Here is a 17,832-nt window from a genome sequence, read left to right on the forward strand (position 1 = left end):
GTTTCATTCGTCTCCATTCTTATGTATTAGTTTATTAATTTTTAAAAAGAATATTTTTATTTAAAGTAAAAATACTTTACTTAGCAGTATTAGTATATGAGTTTAATTTTGTTGTTATTATATTTGTAACTTATTTATTATTCATAGATTTTTTCTTAAAAAGTTGTTATAAAATCTATTAAAAATTTAATTTACTCTTAATAGTTAATCGAAAGATTTATTAACTAAAACCTCACTTACCCATGAATTAAGTAATGTTGCACAAACTTTTATTTTTTATTGCCAAAGTAACTACGTTGGTCGTTCATCTCAACGTTTTCATGTCAGGCAAGAAAAGCATGATTCGAAAAAGCTTAAAAAAGCTGAAAAAATTGTTTTGAAATAGCGACATAAAGCCAAAGGTGAACAATGTTCCGTTCATGAACACCTCCTCAACAATCTTAATTGTGCTTGGACAACCTGGACTGGATAGTAGATTCGAAAATCTATCTAACTCTTACCATCTCTCAGTTATAAAATTAATGTTTAATAGAACTCAACAGCCGAAAATTTGTATGGAACGAGATTTCTATCGTTGTTCTACTTCTGAGTATAAATAAATAGCGTATTTTAGTTTTTTTATTGTTGTCGCTTTTTGTAATGTTGTGTTTTTCAATAAAGTTTAAAGTAAAATTTATAAACCCTAAATCTTTTCTTTTTTTCAACTTATTTTTTAGTCTAACTTAATTCTAAATAAAACTTTTCTACAGATTTTTACATTTGACTCTTTGTGACGTAACTATTTTCAGTTAGATATTTAATAATCTTATCCTTAACTATAAATTTATAAGTTTTTTACATTTTTATTCTGATGATGTGTTAAAAAAAAAACTATTAATGAAACCTTCGAACTTTTGTTATAAGTGATTTGTTTATGAGTTTTTTAATAAGATATATGTACCAAAACAAAACTTTCTTATAAGTATTAGTAGTTTTAAATGAAAGTTGTGTTCAAATGTCAGATTGAGCTAATAAATGAAAAAAATTATGTTTAAATTTTTTTTTTATTTAACCTCTTATTTTAAGTTATATATTATTATAAAAGTCTACAGTATTTTATCCAATAATATTTTAAATTTTACAAATTTTTTCTTATAAAAGGTTGTATCGTAAATGACTTAAGTGTAATTTTTTGCTTTTTGCTCACTTGGTTTACCTTATCATTTATAAATCTATATGTATGCATATAGCAATATGTTTACATTTATAAACAGTTTATAACAAGTCAATATGCTTAAGCAATTGCTCTAGGCAAAAATATTTTACACGTTTTATACTATTTATTCATTGTTTAGAACTATTCTTATTTTTATCTTTAAGATAAGTTAAATTGAATAAAATGTTTTATTGTGTTTTGTTTCTTATTTAAAGTGTGTTTTTCTTCTTATAATGTTTATTTATTTTTTTAATATTGTTCATTTAATTATATTTTATTTTATTACACGAAATTAATAAACTAAAACTTGAATAGTTTGTATGTAGCTTGATAATCAAAAGGTCTTTCTATTCACTAGATCCTTTAACCAAAATATTTTAGCGTTGACATTTTATGGTGCATTGCATAATAAAATTGGTTGTAAAGTTGTAAACAATATTTTTGTGATTTTGTGTTAAATTGTGTATGCTTTGTTATAGCTTACCAATTCTTATTCGTAATAATAAATTTTACACAAAAGTTAGTGTCTGCTCAATATTTCGTATGATATAAAGTTCATAATTTGAAGAATGTTTATTTATTTTTTTGATCTAACACAAAACCCTTGTTTTTTAAGAATATATATAAACTATATTTCTGATAGTATCAAAATTCTTATTTGAAATTTACTTGGGTAATTTTTCCACCAATGTAAATTATTGTTTAACATTAGAATAAGATAGATAAACATAACATAAGCTACATAACAAAATTAGATAAACAAATACTCAGTATGTAAAAAATCTTAATACTAAAAATGATCAATTAAAAGAAGCATGACTTAAAACAAGATAAACTTGATTCAAAAACTATTTAAATTGATTAGTTTATATTATTTTATTATTTTTACGTTTTTTAAATATATAATAGTGAACGTTAAAAAAATGTTAAGATGGTTGTGTTTAGGGGGAAAGCGGCTAATTGATAGTATAGTAACTCCCACACCTACTAAGGAGTCCTACTAAGTAAATACTAGCTGTAGCTATTTAAAGATACTTGCTTGTTCAGTTAACTTTTAAGTTCAATACTAACACTAGTTTCGTTAACTTTTTGACTTTCCTAAACTATTTCTTAAATAACTTTTTTTATTTAAGGTTCAAACTTTTTTTTTGTAAAAAAATAGTTCTTAGGGTAATATGCTCATAAGTTTTCTTAAACATTTATTTAAATTATAATATAAACTTTATGAAAACTTTTCAAACTAATTATTTTAAAAACATACGATTTTTTATTAAAGTCCATAAAAAATACATATGAGTTAAACTAAAAAAATATAATAAGAAATGTATTTGATTAAATTTTTTTTTTATAAAACACATGAATTAATGTAACTTAGAAATTACTATAATCAATAGTAATTAAGCTTTTTTTTAAATTTAAATTGTACGTTTTGGGTTATAATGACTAAGACAGAAAACTTTATATAGTACTTGTTTTATCAAGATATATATAGTTTAACTTCATTTTGAATGCGGACTTTTTCAAAAGTGTGTAGTAACTTCAGACGCTTTAACAATGGTGGCGCTGTTCAAACAAACTAAATGCTTGAAAATTCATGTTGAGCATTGTAATAGGAAACAATTGTACAAACAAAATTGTACAAACAAAGCAATTTAAACAATGCTGAACAAAAATCTTTCATGTTTTTTAGTTTAAAGATGTCTAATTCTGATATTTGGTAAAAGTTTACCAAATTTTATTACTACCTAAAGTAAGATAAGTTTTGTTTATAAATGGTATTTCAACCAAGTGAGTTTTATAGAAATAGAGTATCTTGGACAAAACATTAAAAGGTATCCAAGTAGTGTAAAACTCAATAACCAATTTTTTTTTGTCCACCAGGTCCTAAAACCAAATGTTTTAAGCGCTTTTTTGTTGTTTTTTTTTTAATAAATAAAAGCTTAAAAAGTTCTAAAATGTTTTACTATTTTTGCTTCTGTAAGTTACAAAGTTAAACCTGTTTTATTTTATTGATACATAAGTTATGATTTTGGTTCTTTGAGCAGCAGTAGTATATATTAAATATAGTTTTTTTTAAGTTTTTGTATAGGTATCTTATCAGAGTAGTTACAGTTAATTAGAGTATAGTTGTTTTTTTTTACTGGACAAAACTAGGCTGGAAAAAATAAGGTAAAGTACTCTAACGCAAACAAATCTTTATAAATTCTTGCAGACCTGTTGTTAAATGTACAATCTAGTATATATTTGCTTTATATTGTTCTAACTAATGTATTGGAAATTTCACAACTATCTGAACGTAACCTTAAAATAAAAAACATATGTCCGATCAGTCTGATTTTGTTCAGTGAAAAAACAACTATGTAGTTAGGTTCTTCTTATGACCTTAATACTTAAAAAATTCAATTTAGCTTTGAATATTGTAGAATAAAGTTATTAATAATATATATATATAAACTCTCATTACAATATGTATGTGTATCAACGTAGCTAACAACAAAAACAAAATTTGATCAACCTCAGAGGGTTTTCCATGACTTATGCTTTATTATTTTCTTAATATTATTTTATAAAGGTCTACAAAGATCAAAGAATAAGGTAAAAATTTTTAATCTTCAAAGTTGTTTTAAATTTTCCAAAGAATCGTTTTTAAATTTACACATACAATATGTACAGTAGCTTTGAAAATACTTAAGTATTTATTTATCTAAAAATTAATCATTATTTTGATACCATAATTACCAAGATGTGGCCTGATGAAGTAGTGGTCCTTATTGAAAACACTCTGGAGTTGAATTGCAAGATCAAAACCCATAGTCCGCACAAATACAAAAAAACACTACTTTTAATTTAAAAACTATGAAATCTTTAATAGTAAATATATGAACTTTAATAGTTTTAATAATTTGATCAGAAGTCTATACAATTTATGTTAAAAAAACTTTAATAAGTAAAACTTATTAAAAAATAACTTTTTAATCAATATTACAGCTTTATACTTACAGTATTTTATATCGATAAAAATGTTTTACTTAGAATATTATAATATTTAGTTAATTTTTAACTTTGTATTAAAAAAATTGTTAAATAAATAGTCATTTAAAACCATGGATTCGAAAAAGCTTTAAATTATAAAATGGGGGTTCAAAAAAAAAAAAAAGAAAAAGCTCATTATTAGGGTCCACCAAAAAGGTTACTCCATTTATGCTAGAATACTTGAAAATCCTGGAATAACTTGGAATTTTAAAGTTAGGTCTTAAAACTCTACATTTTTTATTTCTTGATAAATTATCTTTAAAAAACCTTGAGTTATGAACAATTTTTACATGTAAAAAAGTTAAATTTAAATGAGATAAGAAATAGCTATTATATAACGTTATAAGTTCACTTAGTGTTAAGAATATTTTTTATTATAAGTTATTAAATAAATTAATAAAATAGCATAAAAATATCTATAAAGTAGTTTTACACTATCAAAAAAACTTTTTATATTTAGTTTTTTTACTAAAAAAGGAAAAAAATACTTAAATTTTTTTAACTCAAAAGAAAATCAGAAAACCATGAATAAATTTCTTAAAAAAAACCTGGTCACTCTATTTTTACCTCTAAGTTTTTATTTAATATTATTAGTAGGCTGTTTTTAAAGATATTGATCTATAAACTGTAAAAATGTTTTTACAGAATAGGATTATGTCAAATAGTTTTTGAGATACAGTAAATTTTGTACAAGATTTCCAATACAAAAGTTTAAAGCTAATATTTTTTTTGGGTAATGCAAAAATTACTGGAAATCTATCTATCTTACTATTTGAAATTTTTTTATTATTATTAAGTTTTTTTAAATTAAAAGGTATAAAATGTTTTTTGTTTGTTTATGTTTTTGTAAAAGTTTAAGTTTAAAATGTTAAAAAAGTTTTATATAGCTCAAAAAATTAAAAGTTATAAAGTGGTGTATAGCTCAATGACCAAAAGGTCTCTTTATACATCGAGGTCCTTTGCCCAAGTTTTTAAGCTTTGGTTTGTTTATCATTTTCAATAAAAAAATAATAAAGCTAAATATTTTCTTCATGATTTTTTTTGCTAAAAGTCTATGGGAAATTTAAATAGGTTGTTTCAGTAAGTAATCCAACTCTTCAATGATATAAACACTCGTAAGCAATAAAAAACTATTTTTTAATACCTACTTTTCACTTAACAAACACAGAAAATTACTAATTTTTAAACTGATACTTTTAAATACAAAGAAAAACTTGCACAGAAAGTTGTACAATCATGATAACAAGTGGCGAGTTCGGGGATCATGAAGCTGGTTTCAAACAAAATGCCGTTCAAGAAATGCTGGGTAGATTGAACTTGCAACCCAACAAGGTATGAATATTTCAAAATTTTTTTTATATTAGAAATTTTTATTATATCAGATTTTTTCTTAGGTGTAAAAATACATAATAGTAAAAGTAAACATAAATATATTACTTTAAATTGTGCTTTGTTGTTTTGAAACCCTATAGTTACAAGGTATGCGTATGTGCTCATTTCATTCTTTAATAGCTGAACTTTTTTTGTATGTAATACAACATAGTATACTTATTTATATACTGATTATTAAATAACAAAAAAAACTTTCAAAATGTTTGGTCCTGGGACCAGGTGTACAAAAAACAACATTTTTAGTAGCACAACATTCTTATTTTAGTTGTTAATATTTTGATTGAAAAGAAACTATTTTTTCTGTACCTTTTGCAATTAATTTGTTTGATTTTCCATATATTATTTCCAAATTTAAAAATAAAATTTTATATTTTACTATTGTTTTTTTTGAATTATTGGCTCTTTTAATACATGACTAACCCTTTCTTCAGTCTGAGTTGCTTTAGCATTAATTATGATTATAATAGTAGTCTTGTTTAATTTGTTTAAGGAAAATTTTAAGAAATGTAACTAAATATTTTTTGATAGGTTAATAATGTGGTTTAAGTAAATAAAAAAATATTTAAGAAATATTAAATAAATTCCTTATAAATGTAGTTCAATAATTTGTTTGTAGCACTCTCAAATTTTATTTTGTATTAAGTACAATTAGATGCCTTTACAGTTGATAAAAGTAAAAAAAGATAGTTATAAAATACTTATTGTAGTTTTGTTTGCTTCATTAAAAAATTGGTTTTCATTTTTAACTAAACTGTTTTATTCAAATTTTTTTTGTGTATTAAGGCCTTAGTGGAATCAACTAATAAATTAAAAAAAAAACGGTATTGACCAATTCATGAAAGATTGAAATAAACACTATAAGGTAATTTTTGTGAGACCCAATAACTTTATTAACATTTCGTTAAAAATTTATTTTAGGAGGGGCATACTGGAGAAGAGCAGTCAAAAGAAAATGTGCCTCTGTGGCAGCAAAATTTGGAAATATTGTATCCATTTGTCAAGCAGTACGATGAACAAATAAAAAATTTAACAAACACCAACCACAACTTATCTGAAAAAGTCAATTTGTATGAAAGTAAAATTGGAGTAAGTTTTAAGTTTTGTTAGCTATGTTTTGTTAAGAGTTTGGAAATAAATAAATTTAAGTATCTTTAGTATGTCCCATACCTTTAGTAAATTTTTCTAAATATGATTCAGTGTTTTTTACTAACTTTTAGAATTTATGTATATAATTTAAGTATTTTTTTTTGCTTTGTTAATTTTAACCTACAAAAAAAATTGCTGAGTAGTTTACCAATGTAATCTGTTTTAGTTTAAAAAAGGTTATTGATTTATTTTGATAGTTTTTGTTATCTCAAAATGCACAATAGTCAATGTTTTTTATCATCATAATTTGATATTTCTATGTTAACAGTTTTAATTTTTTTTTCATGATTTCAATACTTTTTAAACATATAAAATAGTAAATTGGTAACTTTTGTTTTGGTGCTATTAAATATTATTTATGTGATATTTGTTACCTTTCAACATTTTATTACGCTTATTGTTATCATCCCTAAAATATCCTTAACTTTATTTGTTAAATTATTATAAACATTATACTGAAAATGTTAGAAAAAGTAGAAATATCAGTTTAATATAATTCTTTAATAAACTATATTTTTGTTTGTTATTTGTTTAATTTTTCTTTTGCAGTCTGTTATCTATACAGTTTTAATTAATTTTAAATTTATAAATTGCCCTTGTAAATTTTTATATTAGAAATAAATAGAAGTATTTAAATTTTGTTATTGTTACAACTTGTCATACTTAACAACTTGTAAAGTAGTTCAATTACCTTTTTGTTGTTAATTGACATTATGAAAAAAAACATGGTCGAATAAATAAAAATAATAATATGTTTTACTATGTATGCCCAAACTTATTGTTATCATCCCTATAATATCCTTATATTTATTTCAAAATTGTTATAAACTTTACATTGAAAATTCTAGAAAGAGTAGAGTTATCAGTTTGATATATTTTTATTGGAGTATACTTTTTATTTTGTTTTACTTTTGCAGTCTGTCACCTGTACAGCTTTAATTAATTTTAAATTTAAAATCTGCTCTTTTCAATTTTTGTATTAATAAATAGAAGTAATTAAATTTTGTTATTTTTACAAATATTTGTCATACTAAACAGCTTGTAAAATAGTTAAAGTAATTTTTGTTGTTAATTGACTTTAGGTAAAGTTCAACGTGCAGTTTAAAAAGAAAATATGGTCATATATATAAAAATGTTAATAAGTTTTAGTTAGTATGCCCAAATTGTAATAACTTCTTAGTTTTTTTTTAAGAGTTTACTATAGTCTTAATCAAAATTATTCTGTTTCTTGTATTAGTTCATAAGCTCAGTTATTTTTAGATAACTTGTTCTGTAACTTAATTAGTTTGCTGTTCTTAGTCGATTAGAAACATTGAATTGCTAAATTAAAATTTAATCTGTAACAAAAATCACATTAAAGTGAATAAAAACATTAATAAGTTTATATTTGTTTGTTCGGTATGTCATAATTTATTATTTTTTTAAAGAGATTTCTACAAATGCTGTTCAAAATTATCCTGTTTCTTCTATTATTTCATAAGCTCAGTCATTATAACACTTAAAATAAATTTAATAACACAACAGGAGTTGGTCACTGAAAATGAGACTTTATTTGCTGAACTCAAATCAAATGTAGACATTCAAATGAATTGTATGCAGCAAAATGACAACTTTGAAGGTTAGTGTTGATTTTACAATAAAAATAAAATAAGATAAAAAGTCTATTTAAAAAAATGTTATTTAGCTGTTTTCATGTTTTATTTACATTTACAAATCTGATTTTATACATCAAAGTTAGGAGATTTGTTACTTCTTATGTCAATACTTTTTTCTTTACCACGGTAAAGGTTTTGTTAAAGTGTTCTATAGTTAGTTTTGATCAAATTTAAAATTAAATTAAACAAAAATATTGATCATTAAGTTTTATACTTATTAAAGCAAAAGAACTAGTTGAAAAGCTGAAAAGTGTACAGGAAAACATTACTGGTCTCCACCAGAAAACAAATGTCCATGCTAAAAATTCTGCAGTAAGTTTTATAAGCTAAAATAGTAAATTGATAATTTAAATTTATCACCTGCATTTGAAAAAATGTTTAATTTTAAGTTACTAAATGCTAAATGTTTTTTGTTAATAAAACGTTTCCTAATATTGACTTAAAATTATAAATGCTAATTTAGTTGGTACACGTGTAAAAATGTTAAAGGATTATGTTGTTTTCAAACTAGTTTTGCTTTATATATATATATTTTAGATACCAGTTAATTTTATATAAAAAAAGTTATTTACACAGGTTTGTGAATCCACATGTGAGGACTTTATGAAAATCCTCAAGAAATTAGTAAACGATCATCTTAATGAAGTACTGCAAAAAGGTAAATATTAAACTGCTATTAGCAACCTGTTGGAAATAAAGTAGAGGGCTCCACCTTGATTTTACAAATTGATACTATTTTGTAGAGCTTTATTTTAGGTTTCAGATGTTTGTAACCGCTTAAGAAAACTTAATGTAACTTTTGAGTTATAAGCAATCAAAGCCTGCAAACTTAATAGGTTCCTTGTAGAAAAAGCAAACTAAAAACACAAAAAAAAAACACTTTTTAACTAACAGTATATTTTTCTTTAGAATTATTTATTACTATATTATTTTATTATTTTTTTGATTTAATTTTAAATATGAACATAACTAACTGTACAGCATTTTAACAAAAACCTTTATTTTATAACGAATCTTCTTCAAATTTTTACACTAAGCCCATTACTAATATTTACTCTTGTTTTTTTAATGCGGATTTTTTTTTCTGAAAAATAAAATTTTATTAAAAAATAACATTTCTTTTGTTTTTTTTTATAATTTTTTTTATGTTTTCAAAATCCGGACATTGAAAGTCGTTTAAACTATAAAAGGAATGTTTCCTGAAAGTTTGAGATTGCTCAAAAAATGAAGTATAAGATAGATTTTTAGTGAATTTATAAATTGTTCTCCAGAAAATTGACTTTGAAAAAGTTGCAGTCTATTTGTTTGTATAAGAAACTTTTTACTAAACCTAAAGTATCTCAAAAGTTAAATTATTATTTTTTAATTCTATTATTAATAGTATGTAGTTTATACTTTAAGCTTTCTTATAAGAAGACCCAATTGTATTTTTTGTAAAAAAAATGTTGTACTAGGTCTTAATATTAACAATATTTTTTGTACAATGCAATGTTCACATTGATAAACTCTATAAATCATAATGGACTAAACTTTTTTTATACTAGTAAATTGTATTAATGTGTATTAATAAACTCAAAGTATAAATTGTTGTTTGTTATTTATTGATTTTTAAATTAGAACTTTGTGTGCAGTGCAATACTAACTGAGTATCATACTTTTTGTTTCAACTGAACAGTTGTTTTATCACAGATCATGAAAGTCAGTTAAAAATTTTAACAAGGAAGGTCACCAAACTCAACCAAAGAAATATTGAGATTAGAAAGAAATGTTTTGTAAGTTTTTACAATTGAAACGTTTTATGAAATATTTTTTAAACATATGTTTGTTATCATTAATGTCTAGCTGTCATTTCTCAGTTGTAATTAAGATTGAAAAATAGGCAGTAATAATTATAGTATAGCAGTAATTAAAAAAAAGATTGTTGGTAATGCTATTGTTTTTTAATTAAATCAACTTTATAATATTTTAGGTCTGACTTTATTACTAAACTTTTATACTATGCTTTTATATAGTCTAAACTTAATAAACTATGTTATTAACAATAAGTTACAACAAACACTATAAAAAAGGTTTTCTTGAAAATCACAAAGTAAACTAGTAACTCTAAAGTAAGTTATCTAGTTTTTTAACCATTCATAAATTTTTATTTAATAGTTTTTGTACGTTTTACAGCTTTCAATAAAAATATTATAAATATTTAAAACTTTATTAGTAAAAATTAAGTTTAGTTTAACAAACACATTGTACATAATGTTTACAAATAGTTTAATATTTCAGAGTTTTCCACAAGAAAACGAAAAGGAATATTCAGATCTCAAACAGAATAAAGATATTGACGGTAATGTCATTTGTACTAAAAATATTTGTATTCATCAGTATGTGAATTGTATGTATTTTTACTTTAATAAACTTTACATAAATTTATTTTTTGATCTATAATATAAATACGACTTTTCAAAAAAGATAATATAGAGCTTAGTTTTGTATTTCAAACTATTCAAAAAGTTCTGAATAATTTATTTTTTGTTAGTATGAATGTTTTGTTTTGCAGTGGAAACTAAAAAGTTGTTTGAACGTCTCAACGAAAAACAAATAAATTACAACAATGAAGTTGAAGTAAGCTAACTAAAATAACTTGTTACAAAGTTTTAAAACTTTAAGTTAAACTTTTAATTACAAAGTACAATAAAACAATATGAAATAAGTAATTCATATGAAATAGTGTTTTTGTGGTGATTCACTCTTATATTAAACTTAAAACCATCATATATAATTCTAAATAAAAAACGTTAAAGGACTTGGAAAAGGAAAATATAGAGTTAGTGAAAGAATTGGAAAATTGTGCTATCGACTTAAACCTGCTTACATCTGGTAAGATATTTTGTTTATTTGCAGAGAAGTTATTTAAGTTTAAAAGTTTTAAATTTTAATTCAACTTAAAATATTGATGAATATAAAGTGCAGTTTGCTAGTATTTAAATATTACAACATTCTTGTATTAGGTATGTACTTAATTTAAAACAAAGTAGTTTCCAAATGTATTAACTGCCTTACATTGATACATCAAGGTTCAAGTTTTAAACAGTGTTTTTAAAAAGTATTCTGTGATTCAATAAGTGATAAAATACACTTTATTACTTAACAGAATACAAAGAAGAAATGCACAAGGTTAATAGTAAAATACCACACATTGAAAACAAATGTGTTAATTTCCAAACTGCGTCTCAAGTAAGTTGTATAATTACACATAAGATATACAAAACTTCCAATTAAAATCTGTTATTATTTCTTTTGTTTTAGAGTGTAAGAAAGGAAAACAGTTCGGTTTTGAGCGAAATAAGGAACTTGGTGGATCAAACTTACCAAGTCATACATTCAACCACTACAAATGGTTGGTATTAAGCATAAGCTTATTTGATATTTATTATTTTACAACTGTGTTTGATCTCTAAAGTAATCGTGTATTAAAAAACAATTTTGCAGTAAAAATAGCTCATTTCAAATATTGCTTCTATGAACATTAAGTTTAGAGCTATAATTATTTGATTTAGACTAAAAGCTTAATGTTGAATGTATATACTTAAGCTACCAGTGTAAAGGTATTATTGTTTATGTATCAAGAGCTTTTAACAAGGTTATGTTAAATACATAAATAAATTAGAACAGTTATTTGGTTCAGAAATGAAAGTACAAAATAAAAAATGTTTTGAATTTTTTTTTTTAACTTATAAAAAAAATTTTGTTGATTAAGAATATTATAGTATTAAATTGAAAATTAGTTTTGAACAAATTAATTTTTTTAACCATCGTATTATTTTGGTATAAATTAGATAATTCAAACTATAATCAAGTGAATTGTTTACTGTTACCTGAATGTTTTAAACATTGTAAAGCACTTTCAAGTGGAAACTTTCACTAGTAAATTCTTGTTTATAAAGCGAATAACATTTAATCTAACAAGTGGGGACGTAGCTCAGTGGTAGAGCGCAAGCTTTGCATGTTTGAGGCCCCGGGTTCGAACCCCGGCGTCTCCACGCTTTTATGTTAACAATAATTTATTTTTTATTTTTAGGAAACAATGTTTCAAACTTATTTTGTATAGTTTCATTAAGATTAAACAATACACATGAAAATATTTAAGGCAAAACAGTTTGTTTTATAACAAAAAACTGTAGTAATATTACATAAAGATTTATAAAAGTTAAATGATAAATTTTTTTATATACCATTTGCAACTTATCGTTAACAAATTACTCATTTTGTTTTATATTTTGTTTAAGTTGCAAATGGTATATAACGTTTAAAAACCTTCCTATAATAGTACTTAAATAATTAAATTGTATTACTTACTCTATTCTTTTTAAAAATATTAATAGTGTTTTTTATCTATAACTTTATTTTACTAACTAAAAGAAAATTTGTGCATTTATTTTAAATGTGTTTATAAATACGTAATTTGATAGGATTTCTATAGATAATGCTATTAATTTTATTGAACTTTCTACGTAGCAGCAATTTTATTTCTGTTTTCATACTAAGTACAACTTATGTAGTGACGTAATATAAAAAAAAATAAAACAAAATTGTACAACTGTTTACTTAATATGCAAATATCTTAACTTTAAATTCAATTAAAATTCTGTTTTTATTAATTTAAAACTGCATTAAACGCAGTAAAAAAATGTTATAAATATTTAACTCGGTCGTGCTAAATTAACAGTAAACAATAAACACAATAGAAGCTAATAAAAACGGCGACCTTTGAGTTTTCAGCTTGAAATTGTTTTACACTTGGTAATTAGCACAAAAGCACATTGTGCACAATTTAAAACGATCCAAATAAGTTTTATTGAGGCACTTATCTAATTTATGTAAGTTTTGTCTCTTTTTGTATTTTTTTAAATTTCCAGTTTTTTTTCAAAAAATCAAGAAGTGCCTCCATAAAAATTTCTTTTAATCGTCTTAAATTGTGCACAATGTGTTTTTGTGATATTTGTCACATGTAAAAAATGCTAAAAACTTTAAGGTCGCATTTTTAGATCTCATACAGTTTGCATTGGGGTGTAGAAAATTGTCTGGTGCCAACGTGAAAGTTTCTTTTAGTTATCTAAAATTTTGCACAGGGTAGTTTTGTGGTATGTGCTCAATTAAAAAAAATAGCTGTAAATTTAAAGGTTTAAGCATCCTATTAGCCACCAAAAATAATCTGCTATTTTTTGATAATGCGGATTAATACTGCTAAAAAAAAACAAGTTAAAACTGTTTAAAAATTTTTGTTTTCTTGAATAAAAATTACAGTATATTGCTAACACGTAAGAACCCTAGTTTTGAAATAAATATACAAAAACGTGGAGACGCTGGGGATCGAACCCGGGGCTTCAAGCATGCAAAGCTTGCGCTCTACCTCTAAGCTACGTTACCGCTTATTATACTAGATATTGTTTAGTTTATATAAAAGAAGCTATTAGTGAAAGTATCCACTTGAAAGTACTTAATAGGATACAAATACTTACTAAGTAGTTACTGATGCTTAAACAACACTTCTAAAGCATATCTATTTAAATTCCGTTCAAGTTATTTCTAATTATTTTTTTTATAGCACATACTTAGAACCTATCATCACAAATAAACTTACTCTATTTTAAACTTTTTAACTTGTAAATGTTTGCACACTTAATTAAAATAAAAAAAAACGCTACTTTTTGATATATAATGAATCAAAAATAATTTCAACGAAAAATGTTTGCTTCGCGTTGCCAAGCATTTATTCATAAAGTATTTTTCAAAAACAAAAATAGTTGTAAAAAAATTGCAATATATTGCAAAGACTGTTTAAGTGGAAAATATTTATTTGGAAAGAATCTACACACCATAAGTAATGTCGTGTCCGGTTTCCCAAACCTTGCGAAGTTTTTACGAGAAAAGTAATTTTTCAGTTGTTCAACTAACATTTTGCTACTATTTGTTTATGTTAAGAAAATTTAATACCTCTTTTTTAAACTTGTTACTCAAAAAAAAACATAAAACCAAACAAAAAACAAAAGTTTAAATTAGATTAAATATTATATTAAATATTAATTATTTAAAGATAGAAAAGCTCAATGAGATAGTAAAACTTCATACTATTTGTTTGTTTTGGACAATGTTTGCACTACTTTTGGTTTAAGATACTAGAAAGGAAAAAGAAATCAGAAAATTATTAAAAAGAGAGTTTTAACAAAGTTATTTTAAATTTATACTAGTACTTTTCAACAGGAGTGGACAGCTCAATAAGGAGAAACAGCAATATTGGATTCAGCAACCAGGCTAATGTTACCAATCAGGCCGTAGTGGACAATTTGAACGAGCAGTTAGAAAATATGAAAAACGCCAGAGACTGCGCCATAGACATGCAGGAAAACACCATGAACGAACTCGACAAGTTAGATTTTTTTGATTAAAATATAGTTTTTAATCCAGAATCGTGTAAATGTACATTTAAAAAGTAATTTGTTTGATTTATAAGCCGTAAAATGTTTTTTATACAAGTTGAACCGAAGGATTCTAAGTTCTATACTTGAATTAAATTCATTGATGTTTATTTTTATCAGAATAACTAGTTGTGTTCTTACAAATACTAATATTTGGTTAGTTTGTTGTGTACTCGCAACAAAAAAGTTATGTTTTAAAAACATTAGTTTTTGAAAAAAAAGGAGTACAAGTACTACTTTAACTATCAACTATTCAAAAATACGGGGATTTGAAGCTTCATTTAACTTTTAGATAAAGTTTTATATACTGAAAGCTTTTTAAAAATTAAAATTAAAATAGTAATAGTTTAAATTTAAAGTAATTTATTTTAAGTATTAACCATTAAAGATTGTCAAAACTTCGCACCTTATTTTACTTATGTTTTCTTGAACTTAAAAACTTCATTTTGTTAAAAATAATTTTGTAACACTAAAAAGTATTAAAAAAACTTTTTTGTGAAGAGCCATCAACACATAAAAACATTAAAACTTGTAAATAAAAACACAAATAAAGTTTAGTGAACAAAATAGTTTCGTTACCAATGTTTTTTTCACAGAGCGACATTCTTTTTACTCCCATCAACTATTTTATGATCAATTTAAAATACAATTATGAAAACGGAACTTGCAAGTCAAAACACAACAAATTATAAGAAACATTTTATTACGCCACTACATTACTACTATCTTGCGAAATCACGTCAATTTTGCTACCATCAACTCTCTTGTGATGCGCCAACAGTTCACTCATCTCATCGTTGCTCTTGATCACCTTCGTAAATATATTTGAATTAAATACAAAAAGTAGTTTTATTAAACTACAACGTCTATCACCTTCACCAACATTTATCAGTTATATATATTCAAAAAGTAGTTTTATTAAACTACAACGTCTATCACCTTCACCAACATTTATCAGTTATATATATTCAAAAAGTAGTTTTATTAAACTACAACGTCTATCACCTTCACCAACATTTATCAGTTATATATATTCAAAAAGTAGTTTTATTAAACTACAACGTTTATCACCTTCTCCAAAAATTAAAAAATAAAAACGTAGATCAAAATATACACAGTTCATAAAGTTGAATTTATCACCTTGACTTGGTTTTTGAATTTCATCCACGAGTGGGAGCTGCCGAGGTTAGAGGAGCTGCCCATCTTGTGGCCGTCTCTGTTTGATGGATTTAAAAAATTATTTTGTATACTGTCTTTGTTGTAGAAAATCATTATGTTTTTTTACTAATTATCGTAGAAAGTTTATCCTTAAGCTTAGATCAGCAGAGAAACAGTTTTATTCAATGCTTAAAAAAGTTTGTTTTTAAAGACTTTGTTCCAAGTTAATTTAGTCAAAGTTTAAAATAATGTACATAAACGTTGTCACTATATATTATCATATTGCCAATTACAGAAAGTGTGTATTTTTATGACCTGGACATCAGTAAATTACAGACGTCAGAACAAAAATCATTTTTGTATAAAACGTTAATTTTATAAAACGAGACTTAAATATTTGTAACATCTAGTCATCAATTTTGCCAAAACCCAGGACAAACTAGCAAATGCTTTCAAGTTTTTTTTTAACAATTATAAGCAACCAAGTCGATTAGTTATTTAAAATTATTTTCACCTGATGATGGTGTCGATGGCGAGCCTCCAGTCGTACTGAACCAGCTCGCCAGCCGTCGGCCTCCTGCCACCATCGTACCTCAGGCACTTGAGCATGATGTCCCTGGTCGCTTTCGACAGTTGCTGGTACTCCGGAAGGTTCGACCTCGGCTTGCTCTGCATCACCTCTCTGTACCTGTCAGTTTTTTTTGATTGTTTAAGAGCGTTATTTATTTTTGTATTAGTTTTAATAATTCAATAATCCGACAAATGGCTTGTTCAATAACAGTTTTTTTTTCGCCCTGTTTTAAGTGGTATAAATACGCTATCTTAATATAAACAAAATAGTGCTTAACAATTTGCCCATCTTGTTGAATAAATTTGCAACTAATTGTTCATATGACAAACTTGGCCAGGTTGGGGTTGAACTGGTAGGGCAGGGAGGAAGTCAAGCAGTAGAAAAGGCACAAACCCACGCCCCATATGTCGCAAGCCTCGCTGTAACTAAAACTGTCATCTTTGTCCACCTTAAAGAAATTTATTGTGTTTTGATATATTGTTAAGAATGAAAGATCTGTAACAAGTATAAAGATTAAATACATATATTGAAGATTTTTTATGAAGAAAAAACCGCCTGTGGTTAAACATTTTGTTAACAATAAAAAAATTAAAAGAAAAAAAAAGTATAAAACCATAAATGTAAGATGAATGTTGATATAAAACGAGCTAAAGTTCAATTATTCTGCAAACCTGCATGGCAACCATCTCCGGGCACTGGTACTTTCCCATCCCCACGACTTTTTTCAGTTCCTCGGCGTCGTCAAGGCGACACGCGTGCTTGAAGTCTATCATCTTCACGGTGTTGTTGGGGAAAATGAGGAAGTTTTCGGGTTTCACCCCGCGATGCACCACCCCCTGCGAGTGGATGTACTCCATTGCCAGGAAGATCTGTTCGGAAAAATCAGTAATTTCTACGTAATGTTTTTTGTTTTGTTGGGAGTATGCGTTTTAATACTTTTTGTTTGAGTTTTACGTAAAAGATGGGTAAATCGCTATGCGCATAAATTTCGGTTTTAATGTAAAAACTTGGCAAAAAGTCGTGCTAAAAAGAGCTTTCAAATGACTTTTTAATATATTTAGAGGAATATCTGTTAATAATAATTAGTTTTTAAAAGACTGCTCGTTATTAAGTTTATCATGTTGTTGGTGGAGTTTAAGAATTAAGCTTTTGTGTTTAATGATGCATTTGTTTTTTTCAAGATGGTAGTTTGCGATTTTAATAACTTCTTGT

General features: G+C 24.9%; 1 protein-coding gene and 2 non-coding genes across 4 annotated transcripts in view; 2 read left to right on the forward strand and 1 right to left on the reverse strand.

The window, feature by feature from the left end:
• The first annotated feature begins 5,454 nt into the window (after window positions 1–5,454).
• LOC145829501 (sodium channel and clathrin linker 1-like) overlaps window positions 5,455–17,832 on the forward strand; it is a 29,793-nt gene continuing 17,415 nt past the window's right edge. The window contains exons 1-12 of one of the 2 annotated variants that reach the window (XM_082937317.1): window positions 5,455–5,560; window positions 6,539–6,706; window positions 8,291–8,384; window positions 8,645–8,733; window positions 8,998–9,079; window positions 10,111–10,193; window positions 10,699–10,759; window positions 10,973–11,037; window positions 11,217–11,292; window positions 11,567–11,649; window positions 11,722–11,812; window positions 14,677–14,842. In XM_082937317.1, coding sequence (XP_082793443.1) covers window positions 5,465–5,560; window positions 6,539–6,706; window positions 8,291–8,384; window positions 8,645–8,733; window positions 8,998–9,079; window positions 10,111–10,193; window positions 10,699–10,759; window positions 10,973–11,037; window positions 11,217–11,292; window positions 11,567–11,649; window positions 11,722–11,812; window positions 14,677–14,842 — 1,154 coding nt within the window. In that variant the 5' untranslated portion in view covers window positions 5,455–5,464. The remainder of the gene's footprint in view (window positions 5,561–6,538; window positions 6,707–8,290; window positions 8,385–8,644; window positions 8,734–8,997; window positions 9,080–10,110; window positions 10,194–10,698; window positions 10,760–10,972; window positions 11,038–11,216; window positions 11,293–11,566; window positions 11,650–11,721; window positions 11,813–14,676; window positions 14,843–17,832) is intronic. The other variant, XM_082937318.1, reaches the window with a different exon arrangement.
• Trnaa-ugc (transfer RNA alanine (anticodon UGC)) lies at window positions 12,384–12,455 on the forward strand. The gene has a single exon. It is a non-coding gene; the product is annotated as a tRNA-Ala (tRNA).
• On the reverse strand, window positions 13,771–13,842 carry Trnaa-ugc (transfer RNA alanine (anticodon UGC)). The gene has a single exon. It is a non-coding gene; the product is annotated as a tRNA-Ala (tRNA).

Source organism: Thalia democratica, chromosome 2, assembly GCF_965202585.1.
Source record: "Thalia democratica chromosome 2, ktThaDemo2.hap1.1, whole genome shotgun sequence".
Lineage (NCBI taxonomy): Eukaryota > Metazoa > Chordata > Thaliacea > Salpida > Salpidae > Thalia > Thalia democratica.